The sequence below is a fragment of the Diabrotica virgifera genome, chromosome 9 (genome assembly GCF_917563875.1).
Source record: "Diabrotica virgifera virgifera chromosome 9, PGI_DIABVI_V3a".
Lineage (NCBI taxonomy): Eukaryota > Metazoa > Arthropoda > Insecta > Coleoptera > Chrysomelidae > Diabrotica > Diabrotica virgifera.
Window position 1 is genome coordinate 160968563 of NC_065451.1, and position 27120 is coordinate 160995682.

Here is a 27120-nt window from a genome sequence, read left to right on the forward strand (position 1 = left end):
TGCTAATTTAAGAAATTATTTTCAGTTGCAAGCTGAGACATCTACTTTACATCGCGCTATTTGCGCAGTAGATGACACAACACCGATCAAACTGAGGGAACCAGAAATGCGCATAAACCACCTCACTAAAGACGAAAAAATGCGCACCTGGATGGGTAAACCTCTGCACGGGCGACATCCCAATGAGGTCAGCCAAGACTATGTCGACAATACAGCGTCGAACTATTGGTTGACATCAGGAAAGATGTTCCCTGAAACGGAGGGTTCATTACTGGCCATTCAGGATCAGGTTATACCAACCAGAAATTACCTGAAATATATCGTCAAAGACCCTCAGGTTCAAAACGACAGATGCCGATATGGATGTCAAGCCCAAGAAACCATCCAACATGTTACAGGGGGCTGCCAGGCATTTGCTGCAACTGAATACAAGGAACGGCATGACGCAGTGGGAAAAATCCTTCATCAGGAGATAGCTATCAAGCTGGGACTTCTCCAAACGGACCATCTCCCGTATTATCAATACGTCCCTGAGAGTATGCTTGAGGATGGCAACTACAAGCTATACTGGGACCGCACTGTGCTCACAGACCAAACAGTGGCACATAATAGACCAGATCTTGTACTAGTTAATAAATTAACAAAACAAACAACACTAATTGATGTGGCGATACCTAACAACAATAATCTACGTAGTAAATTTACTGAAAAGATCGCCAAGTACAGAGATCTGGAAATTCAAATACGAAGGCAATGGAGAATGCAAAGTACCCAGACGCTACCGATTATCATGTCTACTACTGGAGTCATTCCGAAGACCCTCCTCGAAAGCATCAAAAAGCTGGGTCTGAATGAACATCTTTATAAGACCATGCAGAAAGCTGTACTACTCGCGACGGCCAGAAGTGTACGAAAATTTTTGGGAGATACACCTGCATTCCAAGTCACCTAGGGCTCGATAACACGGAAAGAGTCCCACCAGAGCTCAATCCTTTTGATACCGTAGGTATCTGGGATGAGTCAATTTTCCCCTTAGAGGGAGTGTGAGCCGTATGGCTAAATCTGGATAATAATGACTTTATTGCTTTTAAAAAAAAAATACAAACTAGACAAACAGTAATAATTATAATAAAGCAAAAGGCGACGTTCGCTCTTAGATGATGTTCCTAGAAACACCAGCTAAGAAGCGCTCTTCCACGTAACCGCAATAAATAGGAATGAACGTACAGTGTATAAACGAATGGACACTAAATAGAAAAAGGGAATGGAACAACCACATAACCAGCATTAGGGAGACACGTGTGGTCAAAATAGCGAGAGATAAATCACCAATCGGTAGAAGAAGTATCGGCCGACCGCGCAAAAGATGGAGTGACAATCTTCCATAGAGGTATCAATCCGCCAATGAACAAGCAGAATTGCTTATAAAGACGAAGAAGAAGGATGAATTTTATTTAATAAGTCGGTTGGTTTTCATTACGATTCAGAACAGACCACAAGGTCTCTCTGAAGATCCCAAAAGCGTGAAACGTACATAAGAGAATGGTAGTTGCCTCTGAAACGGAATGAAGTATTAACTCTCTTTCATTTTCTTATAGTTTCACTCCTATCTGAGTACAAGTAATCAAGATTCGATGGAATTTTACTTGGATAATTTGACGGGACCAGCCTTACACCTAAAGGTAGAAAGGCTTAGGACTAAGTAAGTAAGTAATTTGACGGGTTGTGGAATGCAATCTTAGGTTCCTCCTAGTGTGTTTTACTCATCGTTCGTTTGCCTTGCAAATTTTAGAGGGCACTAATTCAGGTTGTCACCTAAATCTTGGTTCCAACGATAGAAGCTTTAGATTTACTGTTTTAGATCTAAGACTGTTTTAAACAGATGTCACTACAGCGTCTACCAGCAAATTATTTCAAATAAGTAATCTTGTTTGGTAAGCCTGGTTTTTCTGACCAGATCGGCTCCAAATATTTCGTTGATATAGCACGAAAAAGACCGCTCTATCTCAGGCAATTATTCCGTTCAGAAGTTTCATCTGTCAATTCGTCTGTCATTAAAATTAACAACCAAAGTGATAACAAACAAATTGAATGAAATTATAACATTAGCAGAAGAACAACAAAGTTTTAGGTCGGTAAGTTCATGCACTGATGCTATATTTATAATGAGGCAAGTTCAAGAGAAATCGTTGGGATACAACAAACGGGCATATTTATGTTTCGTGGACCTTAAAAAAGGATTTGACAGGGTCACATTAAAGGACGTTATCCATTTGATATACTCGAGAGGGGTACCTCTTGGAATAATTAAAACGATCGAAAACATCTACCAGAACAACACATTAAAAGTAAAAGTGGAAGATGAACTAACTGACCCAATTGAAGCCGGCAATGGGATAAGACAGGGGAATTCCTTGAGTCCTTTATTGTTAAACCTGATCATCGACGAAATAATAAAAAAGTTGGAAAGAAATCCTTTGTAAAAGGTATAAAATTTTTTTTATTAAAAATCCCTTAAAAGGGCTACATCACAACAAAACGTTTTCGATTTTTATAAAAAATCATCATCAGTGTTCGATCTAAAAATAAGTATAACCGATTTAATGAATATAAAGTTATTATTTAAATTTTGACAAAGGTTAGAGCAAGTTGGTTATACTTACAAACTGGATGCTAGCTGAGCCACAAAAGAAAAATATCTGGGTAAAAAACCCAGATATTTTTACCCAGATATTTTTCCTTTCAGCTAGCATCCAGTTTGTAAGTATAACCAACTTGCTCTAACCTTTGTCAAAATTTAAATAATAACTTTATATTCATTAAATCGGTTATACTTATTTTTAGATCGAACACTGATGATGATTTTTTATAAAAATCGAAAACGTTTTGTTGTGATGTAGCCCTTTTAAGGGATTTTTAATAAAAAAAAAATTTATACCTTTTACAAAGGATTTCTTTCCAATTTTGTGATTGATGGTATACAGCCCACTACAGGAAAACTTTTTCTTTTCCTTGTGGATTTTTAATAAAAAAGTATACGAAATGGGAGAAAAACAACTTAAAATAATCTGCTATGCGGACGATGCAATACTAATCTCTCAAAGTGAAGATGATTTACAACGTATGCTGCACCAATTCAACATAATCGCCAGAAAATTTAACATGTTAATTTCCTCAAAAAAGAAAAAATGCATGGTTATACCAGCAGATCCAATAATATGTAAATTGGAGCTGGAAGGTCAGATAATAGAACAAGTGATGGAGTTTAAATACCTAGGCATCACAGTATCTAGCTACGGAAGGCTCGAAACAGAAGTGGAAGATCAAGTGAATATAGAGCAAACAGAGCCACAGGTTGCCTGAATGACACAATATGGAGAAATAAAAATATCGGAAAAGAAATGAAAGGCAGAATTTAGAAAACAGTCATCAGACCAATTAATAATGACATACGCGGGAGAAACACGACCCGACAAGGAGAGGATAAGCAGATTGCTCTAAACAGCGGAAATAAAAACCCTTCGAAAAATCGATGGTAAGACTCTATGGGACAGAGCTAGAAGTACAGATATACGACGGAGATGCAAGGTGGATAACACTAATAACAGGGTAAGAAACAGAAGAATAGAATAGAATGACCACATAAGCCGAATGACAACAAATAGGGTAGTCAGGAGAGCGAGAGACGGTTCCCCAATAAGAAGACGATCAGTGGGAAGACCACGAAAACCATGGAACGACAACTTACTAGAGGCATATTGAAAAAACAGATAGATTCATGTCTATAAAAAAGAAGAAGAAGAAGAAGAAGAAGAAGAAGAAGAAGAAGAGAAGTTTCGTCTGTTTGTGTTTTGTATGCATACATGCAGTCATTTCGTTGCGATATAAGTTTCGGTGTCAATTTTATGTGTATTTAAAAGAAACTCGCCCTAAAAACAGCAGACATGATTTTGTTTACTGCTATGATCTTAGAAGAAAAACAGGATGACGACGATGCGTCTGCATTATTAGATGTAATGAAAATAATAAAAGTCTGAAAATGTTTGAGAATAGATCGGAAATTTCGTTCCGATCTTTTATACAAACCGTTATTATTTATTTCACGTATATTGCGTTTTAATGGAAACGATAACGTACTTTTTCCGCAAATCGCCAGGAAATTTTGACATTCCTGTCAAAATTTCTTGAAGAAAAAGTCAGGACTTCCTTACTGTAAGGAAATGATATTTCCGTACAGTTGTTAGTGTTCTACATAAATGATAGTCAAGTTTGACAATTCAACCTCAATACGTTTCCATAGTAACCCAAGTAATTTTATTAGGAATTTCAAAGCACCATTTATTTGGGAATAAAATTATCGCGTTTTTTTTAAATCAATCAATATCTGTCGAATTTTAAACGATTTGCGGAAAAATAGTATGTTTACCTCGTAGGAAAAGCCACATTCCTGGACTCTGTGTTGCTAAGTCTCGGCTTGCGCCTCGACTTAGCAATCTTCACAGTCGTCCAGGAATGTTAAGCTTTTCCTACCCGGTAAACAATGTACTATTTCGTGCTATGACGCCGAAATATTTCGGGCCGATCTCGTCAGACAAACCAGGCTTTAAGACGGTTTGTTTTCGTTGCGATTCAGAGCTGACCACAGGCCTCTCTTAAGATTCCAAAATGATGAATAGTACGTCAGAGGTTGGATGTTATTTCTGTAATGGAAGGAAATATTAATTGTCCTTCATTTTCTTTTAGTTTCACTTCTATCCGATTACAAGTAATCAACATTCGATGGAATTTTACCTAGATGAATTGTCGAGTTGTGGAATGCAATCTTAGATTTCCCCTAGTTTGCTTCATTTATCGTTCGCATGCATCGTTTGCTTTGCAAATTTTAGAAGGTAAGACTTCAGGTTGTCATCATAATCTTGTTTCCGACGATAGTTTTATATTTTCGGATCTAAAACTTGTGTATAGGAAGTGAGAACAATAAGTTACAACTAGAGAATGATATGATCATTGAGCTAAGCTCTGGCTATGTATTATACCTAGAGCTCCATTTTCCCGGCCCCTTTTGATTTCCCGGGAAGCGGGAGTAGGTAATTTGGATTTCCCGGGAATTCCCGGGTATCGAGAAATTTAAAATAAAAAGCATAAATTATTTAAATTCTTAATCAAAATTAAACCCAATTAAGTACAGTATTTCTCATGATCATTTTTCAGTGCGTAACAAATGATAGGAAAAAGGGTAAGTCCGTGATAATACACATTTATGACATTTATTCTAACATGACATTTTAGTTAAATCTGACACTTGTACATTTTATTTTCAATTTGGAATAAAAACAAATCAAAAGTGTTTCTTGCATTTATAAAATGGTATTTTCTTTGATTTGTATAGTCTTATAAATTATACAGATTATATTTGTAATATTATTATCTAATTAAAAAAAATTATTTTTTTATTATGGCGCCATCTATCAACACCTAGAATAAATGTTATAAAAATGTCACCGACGAAATGTAATCACCGACGTGCCTTTTTTTCTGTCACATACAACTTAATGCGTTAGAAAGAAATCGAAAAACTGTGACGCACTGAAAGATGATCATGAGAAATACTGTAATATTAAAAGGTATAAATTTGATTTTAAAATTTTTTAGAAAAATTCAAAAATTCGAAAGAAAATTCAAAATGATAAAAAAAAATTTAAAAATAGCAAAATTATTTTGTGTTTTATCTGAATTTTCCTTGTTTTTATTATTGAAATGTGTTTTAATAAAACATAAATGGTTCAGTATTTGATCTTTCAGCTGGCTCTTTTTTGTACAGAAATTTGCTGAAGTTGAAAACGCACGTTCGCTTTCTGTTGATGTACATAAGTCTGACGCTTTTTAGTGCAGTAAGTAATTTTTTAAATGTCCGGTCAGCTGATTTGAATTGGCATACAGCGCGAGCTCTTGTTTAATGGCATGTTCAAGATCAAGATCATCATCATTTGAATTCTTTTGAGTACGCACAGCTATGGCAGACTCAATTGCAGACGATGACGATAACTTTTTTTTTCAAATCATCAGTATTGGTATCCGATGAAACTGATGAATCCGTATCACTTTGAAAATAAAAGTTTTATTAAATCACTGACTAATTTATTTATTGTTCTTTCATTAGATGTTGACAAATGTCTGTTTTCAGTAAAGTCCTTGTTTTGAACATATTGCATCAAAGTAATCACATCAGTTTGTCTGCGTTGGTTAATACGCTGTATACTGTATACGGTGTATTGTATACGACTTGATGGTATTAATTTATTAAATTTAAAGAATTGTATTGCTTAATGGCGAGTCTCGCTGTTTCAACTTCTGAATGATTAAAATTTTCTTCGGTTTTATCTTTATTTTCGTGGGTTGTAACCATCATTTTTTTTTTAAATAAAATACATATCTAAAACCTCAAGATGAATAGCGTGATGGAAACACTGTTGATGAAGCTCGCACAACTCTCGTCCAAACTTTATCATGACACTCGAATTAGCAATATATCCGCTCATAATTTAAAATAAAATATTAAAAATAATCCCGGAAAATCTGTAAGAATTAACAGGAATCGGGATTTTCATTTTTTACTGATTTCCCGGGAATGGAGCTCTAATTATACCTTGGAACGAGAATTCAACAAAGTGGGAGGACATAATTCAAAATAGAGGATAGAATTATGAAAGGAGATAAAGTAATAGGAGCTTTGAACTCACTACTTTGGTCAAAAACCATATCAAAAAAAAAGAAAACACAGCTGTATAATAGTATTTTTAAAAGAGTAGTATGGATGTGAATCCTGGCAACTAAATAAGCGAACAAAACAAAAGGTGTTCGCACTGGAATATGACTTCTGGCGAAGATCGACCTGCATCTCTAGAGTCTCAAACATAACGAATGAACGAGTACTAGATATAATAAATAGGAGAACAAACACAAGAAAAATCCTAGAAAAACAACTGTGTTTGTATGGCCATGTACAAATAATGGAGGAACATCGACTCCCAAAGCTGAGAATGGAATGGCAACCTCCGGAAAAACGATGAAGGGGCAGACCAAAAACTACCTGGATAAGTGGATTCCAGAAAGCATGTCTGAAAGAGATCTATGACCAGGAGATTTGACAGATCAACGCGGCTGGAAAATAGGAACCGGAAAGAGCAGGACGCTATAAACCGGTTTTATAATATATATGGACCTAAAATTTCTCATTGTTATAAATATATAATTCTATAAAATAAAGTTTAATGGAAAACCTTCTTTGGTTACACCATAAGACGCTTCTAAAAATACAAGGCATACGGGTTCAGTTGAATACAATTTATAATTAACATGCGATCTGCTCAGCGCGGTAAATTTTCTGCGAGAATGGTTCCCTTCGTACTCCAAATAGAGTAAATGTATAAATAAAAAAAAAAATTAAAGCACTCATGGGAGTGCCGACAGAAGTGAAAACTTCTTATAGTATCTAAATTACGAGCTCAATGCTTTTTGCCCATCCAAAAAGAAGTGCTATACCTTTATTATATACGCGTTGCGTACGTTCTATGCTATTTATGCATACATATACATAATATATATACGTACGAAATTTAGTTCGGCAAAGTGATGACGGTCGCAAACACAATAATTTTTCCCTATCTAAAAAGTGCAAAACGTCCCTAAAAAAGTTTTCACTTCACAAATTTATTTCGTCGAAGCAATGACGGTCGCTAATTCAATACTTTTTCTCCATCTAAAAAGAGCACGACGTCTCTAATGAAGTTTTTACTTCAAAAATTTATTTCGTTAAAGCAATGACGGTCGCTAATTTAATACTTTTTCCCAATCGAAAAAGTGCAAAACGTCCCTAAAGCAGTTTTTACTTCAAAAATTATTTCGTGGAAGCAATGACGGTCGCTAATTAAATACTTTCTCCCCATCTAAAAAGGGCACAACGTCCCTAAAGAAGTATTCATTTCAAAAATTTATTTCGTCGAAGCAATAACGGTCGCTAGGACGGTCGCTAATTCAATACTTTTTCTCCATCTAAAAAGAGCACGACGTCTCTAAAGAAGTTTTCACTTCAAAAATTTATTTCGTTAAAGCCATGACGGTCGCTAATTTAATACTTTTTCCCCATCGAAAAAGTGCAAAACGTCCCTAAAGCAGTTTTCACTTCAAAAATTAGTTCGTCGAAGCAATGACGGTCGCGATGACGGTCGCTGATTCAATACTTTTTCTCCATCTAAAAAGGGCACAACGTACCTAAAGAAGTTTTCACTTCAAAAATTTATTTTCGTCGAAGCAATGACGGTCGCTAATTCAATACTTGTTCCCCATTTAAAAAGGGCAAAACGTCCCTAAGAAAGTTTTCACTTCAAAACATTATTTCGTCGAAGCAATGACGGTCGCGATGTCGGTCTCTAATTCAATACTTTTTCCCCATCTAAAAAGTACACAACCTCCCTAAAGAAGTTTCCACTTAACAAATGTATTTCGTCGAAGCAATGACGGTCGGGATGACGGTCGCTAATTCAATACTTTTTCCCCATCTAAAAAGTGCACAACGTCCCTAAAGAAGTTTTAGCTTCAATAATATTACTATTAATAATATACGTACAGAATTTATTTCGTCGAAGCGATGACGGTCGCGATGACATGACGGTCGCGAAATCAATCCTTTTTCCTCATCCCAAAATAGATTGTACATTTATTTTAAATTTAAATACTTCTACACAATTTATATATATACACATAATAATTATACGTACAAAATTTATTTCGCCGAAGAGATGAGGGTCGCGATGACGGTCGCGATATAAATCTTTTTTCCCCATCCTAAAATAGGGTTTACATTTATTTTAAATTGAAATACTCCTATACAATTTATATAAACCTACACATAATATACTTATATATTATGTACAAAATTTATTTCGCCGAGGAGATGACGGTCGCGATGATGGTCTCGAAATCAATCCTTTTTCCACATCCTAAAATAGGTTTTACATTTATTTTAAATTTAAATACCTCTACACAATTTATATATACATGCACATAATATATAACATAAGCGACGACGGTCGCAATGACGGTCGCGATGACGGTCGCGAATTCAATGTTTTTCCCCTATCCAAAAATCGCACAACGTCCCTAAAAAAGTTTTCAATTCAAAAATATATATACGTACACAATTTATTTCGCCAAAGTGATGACGGTCGCGATGACGGTCGCGAATTCAATGCTTTTTCCCCTATCCAAAAATCGCACAACGTCCCTAAAAAAGTTTTCAATTCAAAAATATATATACGTACAAAATTTACTTCGCCAAAGTGATGACGGTCGCGATGACGGTTGCCAAATCAATCCTTTTTCCCCATCCAAAAATAGGATTTACATTTATTTTAAATTTAAATACTTTTTTCTACGACCGTTTAATGCTTATTATTCGCTATTTTTTCATAGATAATAGCACCCATTACTGTACCGGTGAGTAATAATTCATTACTCACGTGCTGAAGTTACTCACGGGTCATTACTCACGGGCTGAAGTTAGATTCAAGTGACGCATGCCACTTTTAATATTAATCGTATATAAACTGCAAATAAAATTACTTAAAGTTGTTTATTTAATAGAATAATTATTGTAATTAATATCAATAATTAACTTCGAAAAATTTTTAAAGGAATTTTAACTGTAACAATGTCAGTATATTTTTTACGTTTATATCTTGTTTACTAAAAATTTTGACGTTTATCATTTATTTTAGTGACAGTGACATTAGCTCAGTTTGTTTAGGTTAATTGGAATTTATAACTAATATTGTGTTTATTTTTCAAATTATATGGTGTTTAATATGTTATAACATATTATGTATAGTTATATTATTATATTATATATAGTTAAATGTAAATATACATAGTCCACCAACAACAGCCATTTCCTGTTTATTAGATTAATTGCCAGTAGGTACAAATTTAAGCTTATAATTTTTCGGAAACGAATAGAACTTATAATGACTTAGACTAAGAGCCGCTATAGGTGAAATTTCTTAATCATTTTAGGCACGATGGGACCCTATAACTTAAATAGTAGAACCTAAAAGAAAACGTTTGAACACTGTGCCGTCACTTTTCAGTGGCACATGCGTCGACAGTGGCGCATCAAACTTTCCACTTATGGACGGGATAAATAAATTAAAAGTTAACAGAACTTACTAACAGAATTAAATTTTTTTATTTTTTTAAGTTCTATGTGATTAACACATAGGATTCATCGTGATTTTAACCCACTACCCCCTTCCCCCTGCCCTCACCATCAAAAACTTCATTTTTCGTTTTTATTTTTTTTTTGGTGGGATACAATCAATTTTAAAATTTAAAAAAATTCACACGCATAGTTGAGGCTTTTATAAAACATGCCTATTTTTTATAGACCCATAGGTAGAGTGTACATAACCTCAAAAAATTAAAAGAAATTTTTTTTTTTTCAAAAAAGCGTATAACTTTTTTTGAGAAATAGCTGCCGGTCTAATTTTTCCTTAATCTTGTGTGTTTTACCAAACACTATATTTTAAATTTTTTTCAGATTTTTCCGTAAGTCTCTCCACCTTCAAAAATCCGAAAAACTGTTTGTGGGGGGTTTTGGGGGATTTTCCCTATTTTATAGACTTCATAATATATCAAATCAATTTTGTTTTTATAGGTTATATGTAACTTGAAGTAACTGAGTTCTTTAGAATATTTAAAAATCAGAAAAACACGTTCAAACCCCCCAAAACCCCCTTAAAAAACAGTTTTTTGGATTTTTGAAGGTGACCAACGTTACAGAAAAATCTGAAAAAAATCAGAAATATAGTGTTTGATAAAATACACAAGACTAAGAAAAAATTAGATCTACAGCTATCCCCAAAAAAAGTTATATACTTTTTTTCAAAAAAAAAAATTTAAAATTTTTTTGAGGTTATGTACACTCAACCTACAGGTCTATAAAAAATAGACGTGTTTTATAAAACCCTTAGCTATGCGTGTAAATTTTTTGAAATTTTAAAATTGATTGCATCCCACAAAAAAAAAATAAAATCGAAAAATAAAGTTTTTGATGGTGGGGGCAGGGAGAAGGGGGTGCTGGGTTAAAATTACGATGAATCTTATGTCTTAATCACATAAAACTTAAAAAAATGAAAAAAATTAAATTCTGGTAATTAGGGAGGGTATTTTTTAATTTATGTATCCCGTCCATAAGTGGAAAGTTTGATGCGCCACTGTAGACGCATGTGCCACTGAAAAGTGACGGCACAGTGTTCAAACGTTTTCTTTTAGGTTCTACTATTTAAGTTATAGGGTCCCGTAGTGTCTAAAATGATTAAGAATTTTCACCTATAGCGGCTCTTAGTCTAACTATTTCTAGTTGTATTTTTACAATAAATAATAATTTGGTAATAGTAGGCAACCAATTATTAAGCCACGTACTAGAAGTAAATATCATTTAGGTATTCTTGTAAATTATTATAATTTAAATCTCGAGTAGTTGAAAATTAAATTATTTATTAAATAAAATAAAAAAAAGGTCGTAGAAAAAGTATAGTATTCTACTCGCATGTAATGGCTATTACTCACTCTGATGAATTACGACACTCGCCTACGGCTCGTGTCGCAAACTTCATCATCGTGAGTAATAGCCATCATTAATTGCTTGTTGAATAATATACTATTACACAATTTATATACACATACATTATATTATATTATGTACACGTACAATATTTATTTCGCCGAAGCGATGACGGTCGCGATGACGGTCGCCAAATCAATCCTTTTTTCCCCATCCAAAAATAGGTTTTACATTTATTTTAAATTTAAATACTTTTACACAATTTATACACACATACATTATCATATATGTAAACATACGTACAATATTTGTTTCGCCGAAGCGATGACGGTCGCGATGACGGTCGCGAATTCAATGCTTTTACCCCATTCAAAAAGTGCACAACGTCCCTAAAGAAGTTTTCACTTCAAAAAAAATTTCAATTTCGTTGCAACCCGAAACCGCAGTGGTATTATATTCTAGTTCAATCAGAGAGTACAGCAAGCATCTCTACCGGTATCGGGTCTTCTTAGCCCGTCATTAGGAGATACACATATGCTCTTCTCTCAGACTGAACCAGGATAATACTGTCACGGATTGCAACGAACGAAATGGCAGGTATACGGTATACCAGTCAGAGAGACGAGCATAATATTGTGTCTCCTGGTGAGGGGCTAATAAGCCCCGAAACTGGTAGAGATGCTCGCTGTACTCTCTGATTGAACTAGAATATAATACGACTGCAGTTTCTGGTTGAAACGAAATTGAAAATGTTTATTTACTGTTAATTTATATATTTACACTATTTGGAGTACGAAGGGAACCATTATCGCTGGAAATTTACCGCCTGAGCAAGTGGGATGTGAATTATAAATTATAAAATTCCCTCATCTTCTTATAGTTTCAGAATCCCTATGACTTGCATTTTTAGAAGCCTCGGATGGTGTAAGCAGAGGAGGTTTTCCATTGTTTTTAATCTGGTAGGATATAAAATTGTATTTTAAATATTATTTTATGTGCTATTAGATTAAAAACTTCTTTCAAGTAGATGTCACTAGGGCATTCCTGTCATTTCGTTCGTTGCAATCCGTGACTGCACGCGGAGTTTTATCCTGGTTCAGTCAGAGAGAAGAGCATATACAGTATGGAAGGCACTTTGGAATATAATTATTTATGTCCTTGTTTCAAAAAATTGAAAAAAACCCTGAGACCCGTCGATTTTTAAATAAAAATGTGCAGTTTTTAAACATAAATTTAAATATATAGGGTGATCCTTGCAAGTCTAGCAGAGCCCATATGCTTTATTTTTAATGGAACACCCCATATATTCTTATATTTTTAAAAGCTGCTTAATAACCTGATTTCAATGAACTTATCATGTAGGGTGTATTATGAATAATACAGGGTGAAATTTTGAATGTAACAAGTATGGAAACCACTTATGGAATAAAATTGTTTGTGTCCTTATTTTAAAAAATTATAAAAAATACAGGCATACTTCAACTTTTAAATTCAATTGGGCGCTTTACAGACATCAATTTAAATATACAGGGTGATTCACGCAAGGACAGTATAGTCGATGATCTTTAGTTTTAATGGATCACCCTGTATATTTTTATATTTTTAGAATCTGCTAATCAACCTCATCTCAAAAAAGTGTATTATGTAGGGTCTATTATGAATAATACAAGGTGAAATTTTGAAATTATTTATAAATTTTTTTTAGGATATTAAATACAAAACCCAATAGATTGAATAGAATGCGTTTATTTAGCTAATTTAAAAAATTTAAAGCATGATAAATTATTAGTTTCAAAATTTTAGGTAGGTATTTAATATCTTTTGATATAAGGTTTTTTAGCAGATTCTAAACATATAAAAATATACAGGGTGATCCATTAAAACTAATGATCTTTAACTATGCCGTACTTGCGTGAATCACCGTGTATATTTTGAGTTATGTTTGTAAAACGCCCATTTGAATTTAAAAGTTGACATGTCTCAGTATTTTTTATAATTTTTTAAAATAAGGACACAAATAATTTTATTCCATAAGTGGTTTCCATACTTGTTACTTTCAAAATTTCACCCTGTATTATTCATAATACATCCTGCATATGTTTAAAAAGTAAACATTTTTTGAAACAAGGACAGAAATAATTTTATTCCATAAGTGCCTTCCACCCTGTATATATCTCCTGATAAGGGACTAAGAAACACCGAAACAGGTAGAGATGCTTGCTGTACTCTCTGATTGAACTAGAATATAATAAGACTGCAGTTTCTGGTTCCAACGAAATTGAAAATGTTTATTCGTTTTTAATTTATATAATTTTATATTTTTGTTATTATTTATTTTGGCGAGTGCAAACACTAAAAAAATCCACAACGCTAATCTTCAATGACAAACAGGAGATTTCGGAAAATAACGTAAAGCGATATCCAATAAAACATGTAATATAAATCAAAGAGTTTTACATACGGAGAGTACACCCAAGGTTATTTTATTGGCCGATAGTCAACAACTATACCCTATACCAGACAACTAGATTGTGTTAAAAATAGCTTCCATGATCCAAAAGCGAGATAAATCATAAAGTGCCCCTGTCCTGTTTAATGTTTCAAAGCATAGATTACGGTTTATTACGATGGTCATATTATCGGCTATAAAATTGTTATGAAATAAAAATTATACAAGGTGTTTGGGCATCGACGTATGACGTATGCAGAAAGTTTATGAAAGTGGTACTCTACTTTAATATAATAATATGATGTAATGAACAAGTATAGTTCTTCCACTCTGACTTTTCCCATTCGTCACGATTCATTTTCAAACAAATTAAGTCAAAACATAAAGTGAAATGAACGTCGATGTGTATATAAATTTTGTATACTGTATACTATATACTATACACATCGGAGTACGTTTCACTTCTTTCTGTTTTGATTTAATTTTTTGAAACTCAATAGTGATACATGGGACATGGGCAAAGATAAAATGGAACTACTATATTTCAGTCTTTACGGGTTTTATTATTTCAATGTCTTTATGAACACGCTAGTCACATAAACGGTGTGAGGTTATTAGCTAGGGTCCATTTTTTCTTTAAGTGCCGTCACCCAATCGACGACGGTTGGATATCATCATCACTATCTATACTCTATCCACCGCTGCTTTGAAGAGTTCTATAGAATTGCATTTAAACCAGTCCCTTAAATTCTTCAACCATGACACTCTCCTTCATCCTATACTCCTTCCTCCTCTTATCTTTCTCTGTATTATCAGTCTTTGCATTTTATATCATGACAACAAATAGGGTAGTCAGGACAGCGAGAGACGGTACCCCAATAGGAACACGATCAGTGGGAAGACCACGAAAACGATGGAACGACAACTTACTAGAAGCACATTGAAAAAAAAAACAGACAGAGTCATGTCTATACAAAAAGAAGAAGAAGAAGAAGCATTTTATATCGCTCACCCTTCATTTTGTATAAAAAAAAAGAATGTGTGTGTACTTTGTACGCACGTAAGAAGTTATATACTTCTATTATATGATTTCAACGAAATCAATATAAGAGTTTATTTATATTTTATTTAAATATTAAACTAATTTTAATAATTACTACTTTCCAAAAATTTTTATTAAAACAATACGAAAAATTAAAAAAATAAAAGAATAAAACACACGCAAACAAATTGAAAAATGAAACCAAAGAAATTATTTCTGAACAATTGTTGCGAAAATTTTAACTAAATACGTATTTTCTGAAAAAAAAAAATATAATAAATATACAGTAGAATCCCGATTATCCGTGCTCCTCGGGACCGAAGGGTGGCACGGATAATTGAAAAGCACGGATAATACGAACAAGTATTTCTTATGTATAATATATATGCACGCACGTATACACATTCACAGGCGTAGCCAGGTTTTAGTTTCGGAGGGGGTTAAAAAAAGTATAACGACTAAAACTACATAAAATAACCTTTATATTCATAATAAAAATTTGAAATATATTAATATCTTCACTTTTCGGGGGGGAGGGGGGGGGTTGAACCCCCAAACCCCCCCCCCCGGCTACGCCCGTGATACACATACATATGTACCTACCATAAAAAATAACAGAAAAAAATAAATCTTTCATTATGAGTCTCTCTTTCGTCATATAGTTTTCGTCAAGTGATTTACGATGACTCTATTTTGATAAAACCTCAAAAACGCAACTTGAGTAATAGAAAATCATAGCATGGATAATCCACAGCAGGGATAATCCGGACCCGGATAAACTTACAATCATAAAATGTATAAAAAAATTTGCATTGGGAATTGAACCTGCGTCTATCAGGTTTAGATTATTCTGAACTCACTCCACCCAGAATTTAACTACCGAGACATGTGAATGAAAACAAAAGATATACCTAGCATTTAAAAGTTTTAAAATTTTTCTTGACAGTTGCTTATTCTGTTAGTTTAATAAAATAAGTTTGATTCTTGGGGAATTAAAATACGACAAAATATAGCCCAAAAAATCATCAATATATTAGATGGAGACTTTTGTTGGTAATCAAATTATGTAAATCAAAGCATTACCTACTAGCTAGGTAGGTACATTTTCCAAATAGGTATCCATAAATAATAATAATAATAGGTACCCAAGTAGCACCGAACGGGTTTATTAAGTCTTTTAAGGATGCTTTAAAACTGCGGAATAAAACTAAAATTAAAACCATTTGGTTTTTAAGTAAACCTTAAGGTTGCAATAAAACCGTTTTCAGCATAAAAGGGCCCACTCTGAAAAAGGTCAATAAAACAAAAAATAAAAACCTTCTTAAAACTTTGTTTTCTTAAGCAACTGGTTTTAAAGCTGCTGTGAAGGTGCTATTAAAACCATGTAAAAAGACACCTTAAGTTCAGGCAGTTTTCTAGCAAACTTAAAAAGGTTTCTTAAATGGAGACTTTTAAAGATAATTTACCATATTAAATGATTCTTTAAACCCATATACTCCATATAGACCAACAAATTTTTACATGTGTTATGATAGGTAGATACGTATTTGTAACCATAAAATAATAAAAAGACTTGGTTATTTCGAACTGTCAAGGTAGAAAAACACTTGCGCACTTAACTTTATTAATAATGTTAACAAAAATAGGTCTAAATAACTTACGGGCCCTAAAATTTCTGACTTTTGGCGGTTAAAAAATAAAAATATTAAGAAACTTAAAACCAGAAAAATATTAATTTGAAAGAAAAATAATTTTATCTACAATTTTAATGTTTTAATGTTAAAATAAATTGAATTTATGTCTTTAAATCGCTTATTTATAGTTTTTATGTAAGCCTTATATTGTAATCTATCATGGCTTTAAGATGTCAAGAAAGCAATATGGCCAAAATCCAAATAAAACTATTTGGTCTATTGACAGAGAATTGTTAAGATCAAATGGTTTTATTTTATACCTTTCCAAGAGCATATTATATCCTACATAAAAGCAAGGTTGCATTGGAATTAAAACCGTTTAGTTTTAATACTGCTGTCAATAATGCAACTCGGTTTTAATGTGAATCTAACATAAAATCGAGGCGTTGTAGTGCTGTGTGTGTTGTATTTTTCTTTTAAAATGACCAGTTCGTTTATATTTTAAGTACTTGTGACTTATTTCTTCCATACTAACTGTACTTCCACTTTTACAACACACTACACAACTGTTTCGCTCTAAAACAAATGGCCGACCATTTTGGATATGCAAGAAGAGGGGATGAGTTTAGTTTTATTGTTTGTATCAAGAAGCATAGTTTAGTCTTTACGATAACCAAATTTATTCAGTTAAGAGCGTTTGGTTTAATATAGCCTATTAGTTGCTTTTAAGACAGCAACTTTAAAGAAAACTAAAAAAAAAAATAGTTATAAGGCATATGTTTTACTGGCATAATAGTCTTGAGATCAACTAGTTTTAATAATAGGTTTTATTAGTCATATTAGGGGAATCTTTAAAACTGCAATAAAACTAAAAGATAACAAACTAGAATCTAATAAAACCAAAGAGTCCGGAAGTTCTTGATAAATCTAATTAGTTTTAAAGTGAACTGAGAATAAACCATTTTAAAACTACAATAAGACAAATTATCTATTAAAATTATTTAGTCTTATTTGATACTCTTATTAGATACTTTAAAACCAGAGACAAATGCTTAACAGTTTTAAAGTTCTGGCAGTATATCTACAAGGTAACTTTAAAACCATTATCTTCTTATTTACCACAATAAAACCTTTAAAAACCTTAAATAAAACTAAAATGTTTTTATTGTGCTACTTGGGTATTAACCTAATTTGTAATTTTTTATTACAATACTGAAACATTTACAATAAGGTACGTACCTGTTGCTTTTAAAAACTATTTAAAAAGTCACTACAATTATGAACTTGCTTTTTGTCACTGTCCTCACAACAATAAAAATTAATATACACAACATTTTGTTTATCCAGAAGCTCCATTTGAACAATTATTAACAGATGATTTTAACACCCAATCAGATCCCTCATAGCGTTTCATACCATACTGTCTGTGTGCGCATGCGCCCAGCAAAATAAAAATTTACCCTCGTGCCTAAAGAAGTATAACTTCAAAAAAGACGAAACAACATACAAAGTAATAGGAACCAAATAGAAAATAATTGGAAGACATGAATACTGGTACGATCAAGACTTTAAAACAGCAATAGCAACATTTATCTGAGCTCAAACAAAACTAAACTTATAAGTCCTTGTTACAATAAACCGGGATTAGGACTACCACATTATTCAACCCGGATGTATCCACTGCTGGATATATGTCTCCCTCAGTCTTTTCCGTGCATTTCTGTTTTGTGCTGTTTGCATCCAGTTTTTGTCGATCTGTTGTGTGTCATCAGTCATCAGACCATCTGGTTGGCGGACGACCTCTACTTCGATATGCTTCTTGTCTTGGTCTCCAGTGTATTATTCGCTGTGTCCATCTGTTGTCCGACATTCTAGCTATGTGTCCAGCCCAGTTCCACTTTAGGGTCATAATTATTTCTATGGTATTTGTCTTATATCCCTCTTCGTAATTCGATCCCGATGAAAAATGCCTAACATTGAGCGTTCCATGGCTCTTTGGTTAACACAAATTTTATTTCTTACTTTCTTAGTTATTGTTAAAGTTTCTGCACCATAGGTAAGTACTGGCAACACACGCTGATCAAAGACTTTTCTTTTGAGACGCATAGGCAGTTCTGACTTAAAGACATAGCTCAGCTTGCCGAATACCACCCAAGTGAGTACTATGCGGCGGCTTAGTTCGCACGTTTGATTATCTCTTCCTATGCGTATCTCATGTCGAGACTTAGGCAAATACGCAAATTGCATATTTTGCATATAATGCATAAACAATGCAAAAATTTCCAATTTGGCATATTTTAATATAAGTGTGCATAAAGTGCATATAATTTTAAATTTTGATTGTAACTATACATATATTTTTATATTACTGTAACAAGTAGCTTGGAAATCTCAATATTTAATTTTGTTTTATAATCTCTTGGTACACATTCAAATTTTGGGTACCTGAAGGTAGTAACTAATAAAAGAGCGGCTTATTATATGTACACAGTCACGTTTTGGTTACAAAGGTTCCAAAATCAGCCAGTTTATATCTCTAGGTAAAAATTTTTATTTGGCGGCTCATTTCGCTTTTGTTGTAAAATAAGTCGTGAACACGTGTCTTCGTAATTGTGAATAATTATTGTGCTTTGAAAATGCCGTAAATAGACAGTTCAGTGTCGTGGTGTCATTCATAAAATCAAACTATAGTTTTGTTCAGAAAACTATTATTCAATTAGAATCCTCCATTTAATTATCATTGTTAGACAGTACATTTTAAATAAAAGAATTTGAATCATTGTTTTAAAACGTTAAAAGTAATACATAGATATTGGATAGGAAATTTTTCAAAAATATAAAGCAACAATGAAAAAAAAAACAGTGGTTATTATCAGATTCTTTCTCAAGTGGTTCAAGTACTAGCTGGGACATTTTTCGAAGCACTTAATTTAGAACCAACTATTATCGTAAATTTGAAAAATGCCCCCATTACATCAGTTAATATCGAAAAAAGTTTTTCTATGTAATCAGATAGAAACCATAAGTATTTGTTAGAAAATTTTGAACAGCATTTGATAATTATTTTTTGTTACCACAATTCCAAATAATATCAATTATTTATTGGTTAAAATACTTAAATACTTAAATATATAATTAATGAGCTAAGTTAGTAAAATATATACATGCTAATTATTAATACACCATGTGGAGATATTTTAAATATGTTTGTAAATAAAAAAATACTGTAAATATTTTTTAATTACATGCATATTTTCTAGATAAACGTGCATATTGTAGAGTCAGCTCAATATGCAACCACTTACACGTTTCCTTCAGAAACGTAGTCGGTACTTGAGACAGAACCTCTGGAGAGAGAATGAGAGGATGTCAGGATTGACAGGAGAAGCTAGGTTAAGGATAAGGATTGTTGCTTTGAAATATAATTGTAATAAAGTGCTAAATAAAGATTATCCCAATAATACTACATGGTGGCAGCGAACTTGCAGACACTCCGAGGACTATTTGGCAAGTAGAACCTTCTTCGAAGAGCAGAAATAGAGTTAAATAAATCCAGGAATGGCAGAGAATCAAGCAGAGAGCCACGTGCTTGCCAACATGGCAACAGTATCAGCTCCTTCTGAGTTTAATTTCTCCCTTCCAGGATCATGGAATCAGTGGAAAAAGAGGTTACAAAGATATATGTCCGTTAGCGGTTTTATAAACAAACCAGAAGCTGAAAAAATGGATATGCTAGTGTATCTAATGGGGGCAGAAGCGGAGGAAATTATAACTCAATTTAATCTAACACCCGCACAGCAAGTATATAGTATTATTATCGAGAAATTTGATGCTCATTTTATACCCCAAAAGAACGTAATATTTAAACGATTCAAGTTCAACACACCTAGTCAACAGCCAGGGGAGTCGGTGGATGCATATATCACTGCACTTCATAGCCTTGCAGAGCATTGTAGTTATGGGGCTCTAAAAGATGAGTTAATAAGAGACCGCATAGTAGTAGGAGTTTTAGATGTAAAAGTAAGTGAGAGGTTACAACTCCAAAAGAACCTAATATTAGGGGAAGCTGTATTAACATTACGTCAAGCCGAGCTGCAGAATTCTCAAAACAAGATTCTTAGGCAAGAACGAGTACAAGAAGTACCTACGGTCAATGCACACAGAGGTAACTACTGGTCACAGTCACAAGCAGAACCAAATAAATATGGACAACAGAACACACAGGGGAAATCCAACAAAAACTACAAATGTACATACTGTAGTGTACCAAGCTGCAACAGCAGAGAAAGATGTCCAGCAAAAGAGAGTCGTTGTCGATTATGTGGAAAGAAAGGACATTGGCAAGCTAGGTGTAGATCCGGCAGGAATGTAAGAGTAGTTCAAGGTCAAAACTGTGCTGAAAGTGAGGTAGGAATAGAAAATGAAATCGAAAACTTACAGGTAAATAACTTTGATTTTCATCTAAGACACATTTACATTTATGATAACGATCAGTGGTTTGCAAAAGTTAGTTTTAGTTGACAATAAATATGTTATGCCTTTTCTTGTTGATACAGGTGCTGATGTGAGCTGTGTTTCTAGAAATATGTTGTCTGATTTTTACAAAAATAAAATGTATGTTTGCCAGGAGTCCATAGGGGGCCCTGATAATAAAAAACTAGAAATTGAGGGTAAAATTGATGTTAATTTGACTTATAATGACAATATGTGTTCAGAATCTTTATATGTTGTAAAAAATCTGAAGGTGCCTATTCTTGGTCGACCAGGAATTATAAAATTAAAAATGCTCAATATTAATAAAAATAGTTCACGTTATATTAATAATTTAGTATCTAAAAGTATAAATGCGTTTGGGGCAGAATCAGAGAGCTACAGTGCTAGCAAGTACTCATTAGAAATAATAGCTGAGTCATTTCAAGGAATATTTGATGATATTGGGGAATTTAAAACAGAAATGAAACTTGAGCTAAAATCTAATGTTCAGCCATTTGCCCAATCAGTACCACGAGTAGTTCCATTATCACTCATGCCCAAGTTAAAAGTTGAGTTAGACCGTCTACTTCAGTTGGGTATAATAAAACCAATTGAAGAACATACCATGTGGGTAAGTCCTATTGTTTGTGTACCAAAAGGTGACTCTGTTAGGTTGTGCGGAGATTACACAAAGCTCAACCAAAGTATATTAAGAGCTTATTTTCCACTTCCAAAAATAGAGCATACTTTGGCTCAACTGAAAAATTCAATAATATTTTCTAAGCTTGACACAACTAGTGGTTACTTCCAAATTAAACTGAAACCAGAAAGCCAATTGCTAACTACATTCATCACACCATTTGGACGATACTTCCTTACGGGGTCCGGACAAATAATCCCCGGACAAATAATCCCGGACAAAAAATCCCCACAAATTATCCCTGGACAAAAAATCCCCGGACAAGAAATCCCCGGACAAATAATCCCCGGACAAAAAATCCCCACAAAAAACCCCGGACAAATAATCCCCACAAATTTTTTTGGACAAAATATCCCCACAAAAAATCCCGGACAAAAAATCCCCAAGAAATATTTGCTGCCAATTAGTTCTCTAAAAGTTTTCCCGAAATTTTACCAAATTTCTAATTCCAATTCCATGCTAAAAACTTCAAAATTTACATGACAACAGAGTGTGAGTTTTTTCAAAAATCGTGGAAGATATGGGGAATGAGCTAAGGACCCGTTCTCTTGACAGGTGCTTCATAACGCCCGATCTACATGCTAACGCGCGTTTTAGATCATTAAAGCGCGCGTTGGCATGTGAAGGGTCTCAAGTAAAATGTATGTAGTTGTAATCGCGCGTTATCAAAACGCGCGTTAAGCGCCTGTCATGAGAACGGGGCCTTAGCTCATTCCCCATATCTTCCACGATTTTTGAAAAAACTCACACTTCTTTGTCATGTAAAATTTAAAGTTTTCAGCATGGAATTGGAATTCGAAATTTGGTAAAATTTCGGTAAAACTTTTAGAGAACTATTCAGCAGCAAATATTTCTTGTGGATTTTTTGTCCGGGATTTTTTGTGGGGATATTTTGTCCAAAAAAATTTGTGGGGATTATTTGTCCGGGATTTTTTGTGGGGATTTTTTGTCCGGGGATTATTTGTCCGGGGATTTTTTGTCCGGGGATAATTTGTGGGGCTTTTTTGTCCGGGATTATTTGTCCGGGGATTATTTGTCCTAGCTTCGTTAAGTACTTGGGGCATGTCATCACTACTTCTGGGGTAAAAATAGATCCGGAACGGGTCAGGGCAATTAGAGAATTCCCAGAACCAGAAAATAAAACAGAACTTTTAAGATTATTAGGTATGATTAATTTTGCTGGTAAATATATTAAAAACAAATCTGAAATTTTAGAACCTTTAACATCTCTCCTAAAAAAGGACTCAGTATTCTTATGGGGACCTGATCAAATTCAAGCTCTAAATACTCTAAAAAAATGTTTAGAAAGTTCCCCAAATTTATCATATTTTGATGCGAACAAAACTATTGTTGTAAATTCAGACTCTAGTTGTTTTGGTATAAGAACTTGTCTGATGCAGGAAAATCTAGATAATTCTCGCGAAATAGTGGCATTTTCATCTCGAATATTAAGTCAAGTAGAGGGTCGATATGCACAGATAGAAAAAGAAGCCCTGGCAATTACGTGGGCAGCTGAAAAGTTTACTGATTATATAACAGGGGTCAAAGATTTGATTTTTGAAACAGACTCAAAACCCCTTGTTCAAATTTTACAGACGAAAAATGTGGATGAATTAACTCCTAGGTTGCAGCGGTTTCGGATGAGATTAATGCGTTACAATTATAAAGTAGTTTACATCCCAGGAAAACAGTTGGTTGTGTCAGACGCACTAAGTCGAAGTCCCATAAAAAATTCTGTACCTAGTAATGATGAGCTGACAGGTATTGAAGTCGAGGGGTATGTTAAATCTGTAATTCACAATTTACCCATAAAAGATCGGTTTATAAAGCAAATAATTGAGGAACAAAGTAATGACCCTGTTTTACAAATAATAAAACAATATACGTTGACTTCATGGCCAGAAAAGTCTAAAATTCCCGTGCATGTTTTGCCATATTTTCAATTCAGATATGATATTTCATTTTGTGAAAATTTGTTATTAAAAAGTTCTCGAATTATTATACCAGCAGCTTTATAACATAAATGTCTAGAATATATTCACACAGGTCATCTGGGGGTAGTCAAAGGCAGGGACAGGGCCAAATCTACAGTGTGGTGGATCGGGCTGTCTTCTCAAATAGAAAATATGATTAGAAATTTTCCCAATTGTGTGGAAACTCGTGAAAATATAAAAGAAACATTTTACAAAGAAGAACCGTGTACACGACCTTGGGAAAAGATAGCGCTAGATCTTTTTAAACTGGATAAATGGTTCTTGATTGTCGGGGACTACTAATCCAGATATTTTGAAATATTTGAGCTCCGTTCCATGACTGAAATTGTTATTATAAATCACTTGAAAGCTTTATTCTCTAGATATGGTATTCCCAATATTGTGCGTAGTGACAATGGACCACAATTTTCAACATTATTTAAGAAATTTGCTTCAAATTATAATTTTTTTCATGTAACTAGTAGCCCATACTTTGCACAGAGCAATGGATTAGTTGAACGGGCAGTTAAGACTGCTAAAGAACTAACCAAAAAGAATAGTGAAGATATATTTTTAGCGCTCTTAGCCTATTAGGTCTGGATCCCGCGTATGAAAAAAAAAGTTGATTAATAGCAAGCTGAAAATTTGTTAATAGCTTAAGAGTGTCTAGTAGGATAAACTTTGATATATGGGAACACTGGAACTGGGGCAGTTTTAATTGTGGAACAGGTTAAAAATTTGGAACGGTCAGACCACGAAAACGGCACATTTATTTTGTCCGACAGAACAGACTTAAACTCTCCGAACAGAGATTAAACTCTCATGCAAAAATCAGACTGCTATTTATCACCTGTCATAATTCCTGTCATTTGACATATTCTACATGTTCCACTTAGTAAAACGCCCATTTGGTGATAAATAGCAGTCTGATTTTTGCATGAGAGTTTAATCTCTGTTCGGAGAGTTTAAGTCTGTTCTGTCGGACAAAATACATGTGCCATTTTCGTGGTCTGACCGTTCCAAATTTTTAACCTGTTCCACAATTAAAACTTCCCCTGTTCCAGTGTTCCCATATATCAAAGTTTGTCCGACTAGACACCCTTAAGCTATTAACAAATTTTCAGCTTGCTATTAATCAACTTTTTTTTCATACGCGGGATCCAGACCTATATAGGGCTACACCTTTAAGGTGTGGACTTTCACCAGCAGAGCTGTTTTTCTCTAGAAAATTAAGAACTAATCTACCACAGTTGTCATTAAATTTGGAACATTCGGTTGTTAAGGGGGGAGTGTCGTTAAGAGAAAGGGAAAATAAGGAAAAACAAGCAGATAATTATAATAGCAGACACCGAGCCAAGGATATGCAACCTTTAGATGTGGGCGATTCTGTCTGGGTTATTGATATTAGGCAATATGGAAAGGTAATTGAAATTTGTGAAGAACCACGCTCTTATGTTGTTCAAACTAATAGTGGTCAATTCAGACGTAACAGATGGCATTTGGTCCAGGCACCTTACTATACTCCTGATACCAGTAACCAATTAGTTCCTAAGAAATTTGTTGACGGCAGCGACTTAGCAACTCCAGGCTTCTTGACCCACAAAGAAAATGAGAATGAGAATATAAATAATTCCTCTGATACTTTAGAGACTATACATGGGAGTCAGAGCTGTGGAGTCGATGCTTCACCAAATAAAAGTGATGTCCAAAGTGGACACTTACCTGTACAGGAACCTGATATGTTATTGAGGCCTAAAAGGAACATTAAAAACCCGATTTACTTGTCCGACTATAGTTGTTAAGTTATGTATATTATGTTATGTTATGTTAGTATTCATTCTATATTTGCTGGGGTCCTGGAATTCTCATAGAGAGCTCTGTAGCTTACCTCATGTAAAAAGAGGAGAATGTAGAGTCAGCTCAATATGCAACCACTTATACGTTTCCTTCAGAAACGTAGTCGGTACTTGAGACAGAACCTCTGGAGAGAGAATGAGAGGATGTCAGGATTGACAGGAGAAGTTAGGTTAAGAATAAGGATTGTTGCTTTGAAATATAATTGTAATAAAGCGCTAAATAAAGATTATCCCAATAATACTACACATATGTTTGCGTAAAATACTGCATATTTATGCGCATATTTCATACCTTTTTATTTGCATATTTGCCTAAGTCTACTCATGTCCTAAGTACTTATAAGAGGTGTAGCCCAGTCGGGATAGCAGTTGACCTTGCATTACGAGCTGCCCCAAATTTTATTTCTGTAATCGTTAGTGGGTGTTAATAGTAGTGTAAATTTAAAATCTCGACTGAATTCAACCGTTGCGTTCGCCGCCATCTTGATTTTAAACGAGAACCGTTTTTGCTCAATATCTCCGCGCCATTTTCAACTTTTCGACAAAAAGTGTAAAAACTAAAATTGTTGAAAATTCGATTTTCTATAATTTTGTTTATTATAATTTTTTTCGTGCGGTCGACATTTTCCGAGTTATGGGGTGGGGGGGAATAGTGACAGTTTGAGCATAACTATTGAATTATTGGATTATCTCGTTTATTATTAGTTTTACAACAAATAAGTACCTATTACAAAAATGAAAAAAATTAAATTTGGTACGATTTTAATCTCTTTCATTTTTTTGATAAAACCAATATTTAAGGTAATACGTATGCGGTAAAGGTGCGAGTGTAAGACCTGATTAATTTTATAGCAATTGATTTTGTTCAATATCTCCGCCATTTGCAACTTTTCGACAAACAGTGTAAGGACTGAAATTGTTGCAATTACGATTTACTACAACTTTTCGGGAGAACCAGTGGCGGGTCTAAGAGGGGGGGGGGAAATTCCCCTTCTAGTAAGAACCCTTATGTTGTATGTCCATACACATTTTCAAAAAAAATATTTTTTAACCCAATAATACATAATATTTTAAAAAATATCTACATTAGGTTAATAATGATACCCGAACTCATTACAAAAACATTATGATAATATCGGTATGTCACCAGTATCAAACAAAAAGTAATACGAAAACTTCAAAACGTTCTCCTCAACAATTAACGTATTTTGACCTACATCTGCGCTCTTAACCATCGAAATAGCGGTTGCTATTTAAAACTGATAATTATTACAGTTAAATTAAGATCTAAAAAATCCGTTTTTGTCTCTCATGAAAAACGTTGTATTTGAGTTGTGACACTTTTCTTCCAGATGAAGGATATATTGGGTATA

At 33.8% G+C, this 27120-nt stretch overlaps 1 protein-coding gene across 1 annotated transcript; it reads left to right on the forward strand.

The window, feature by feature from the left end:
• Window positions 1–20303: 20303 nt before the first annotated feature.
• On the forward strand, window positions 20304–21266 carry LOC126891558 (uncharacterized). The gene has a single exon (XM_050660734.1). It carries the CDS (start codon window positions 20304–20306, stop codon window positions 21264–21266), a length of 963 nt encoding a protein of 320 aa, XP_050516691.1.
• Window positions 21267–27120: the final 5854 nt, after the last annotated feature.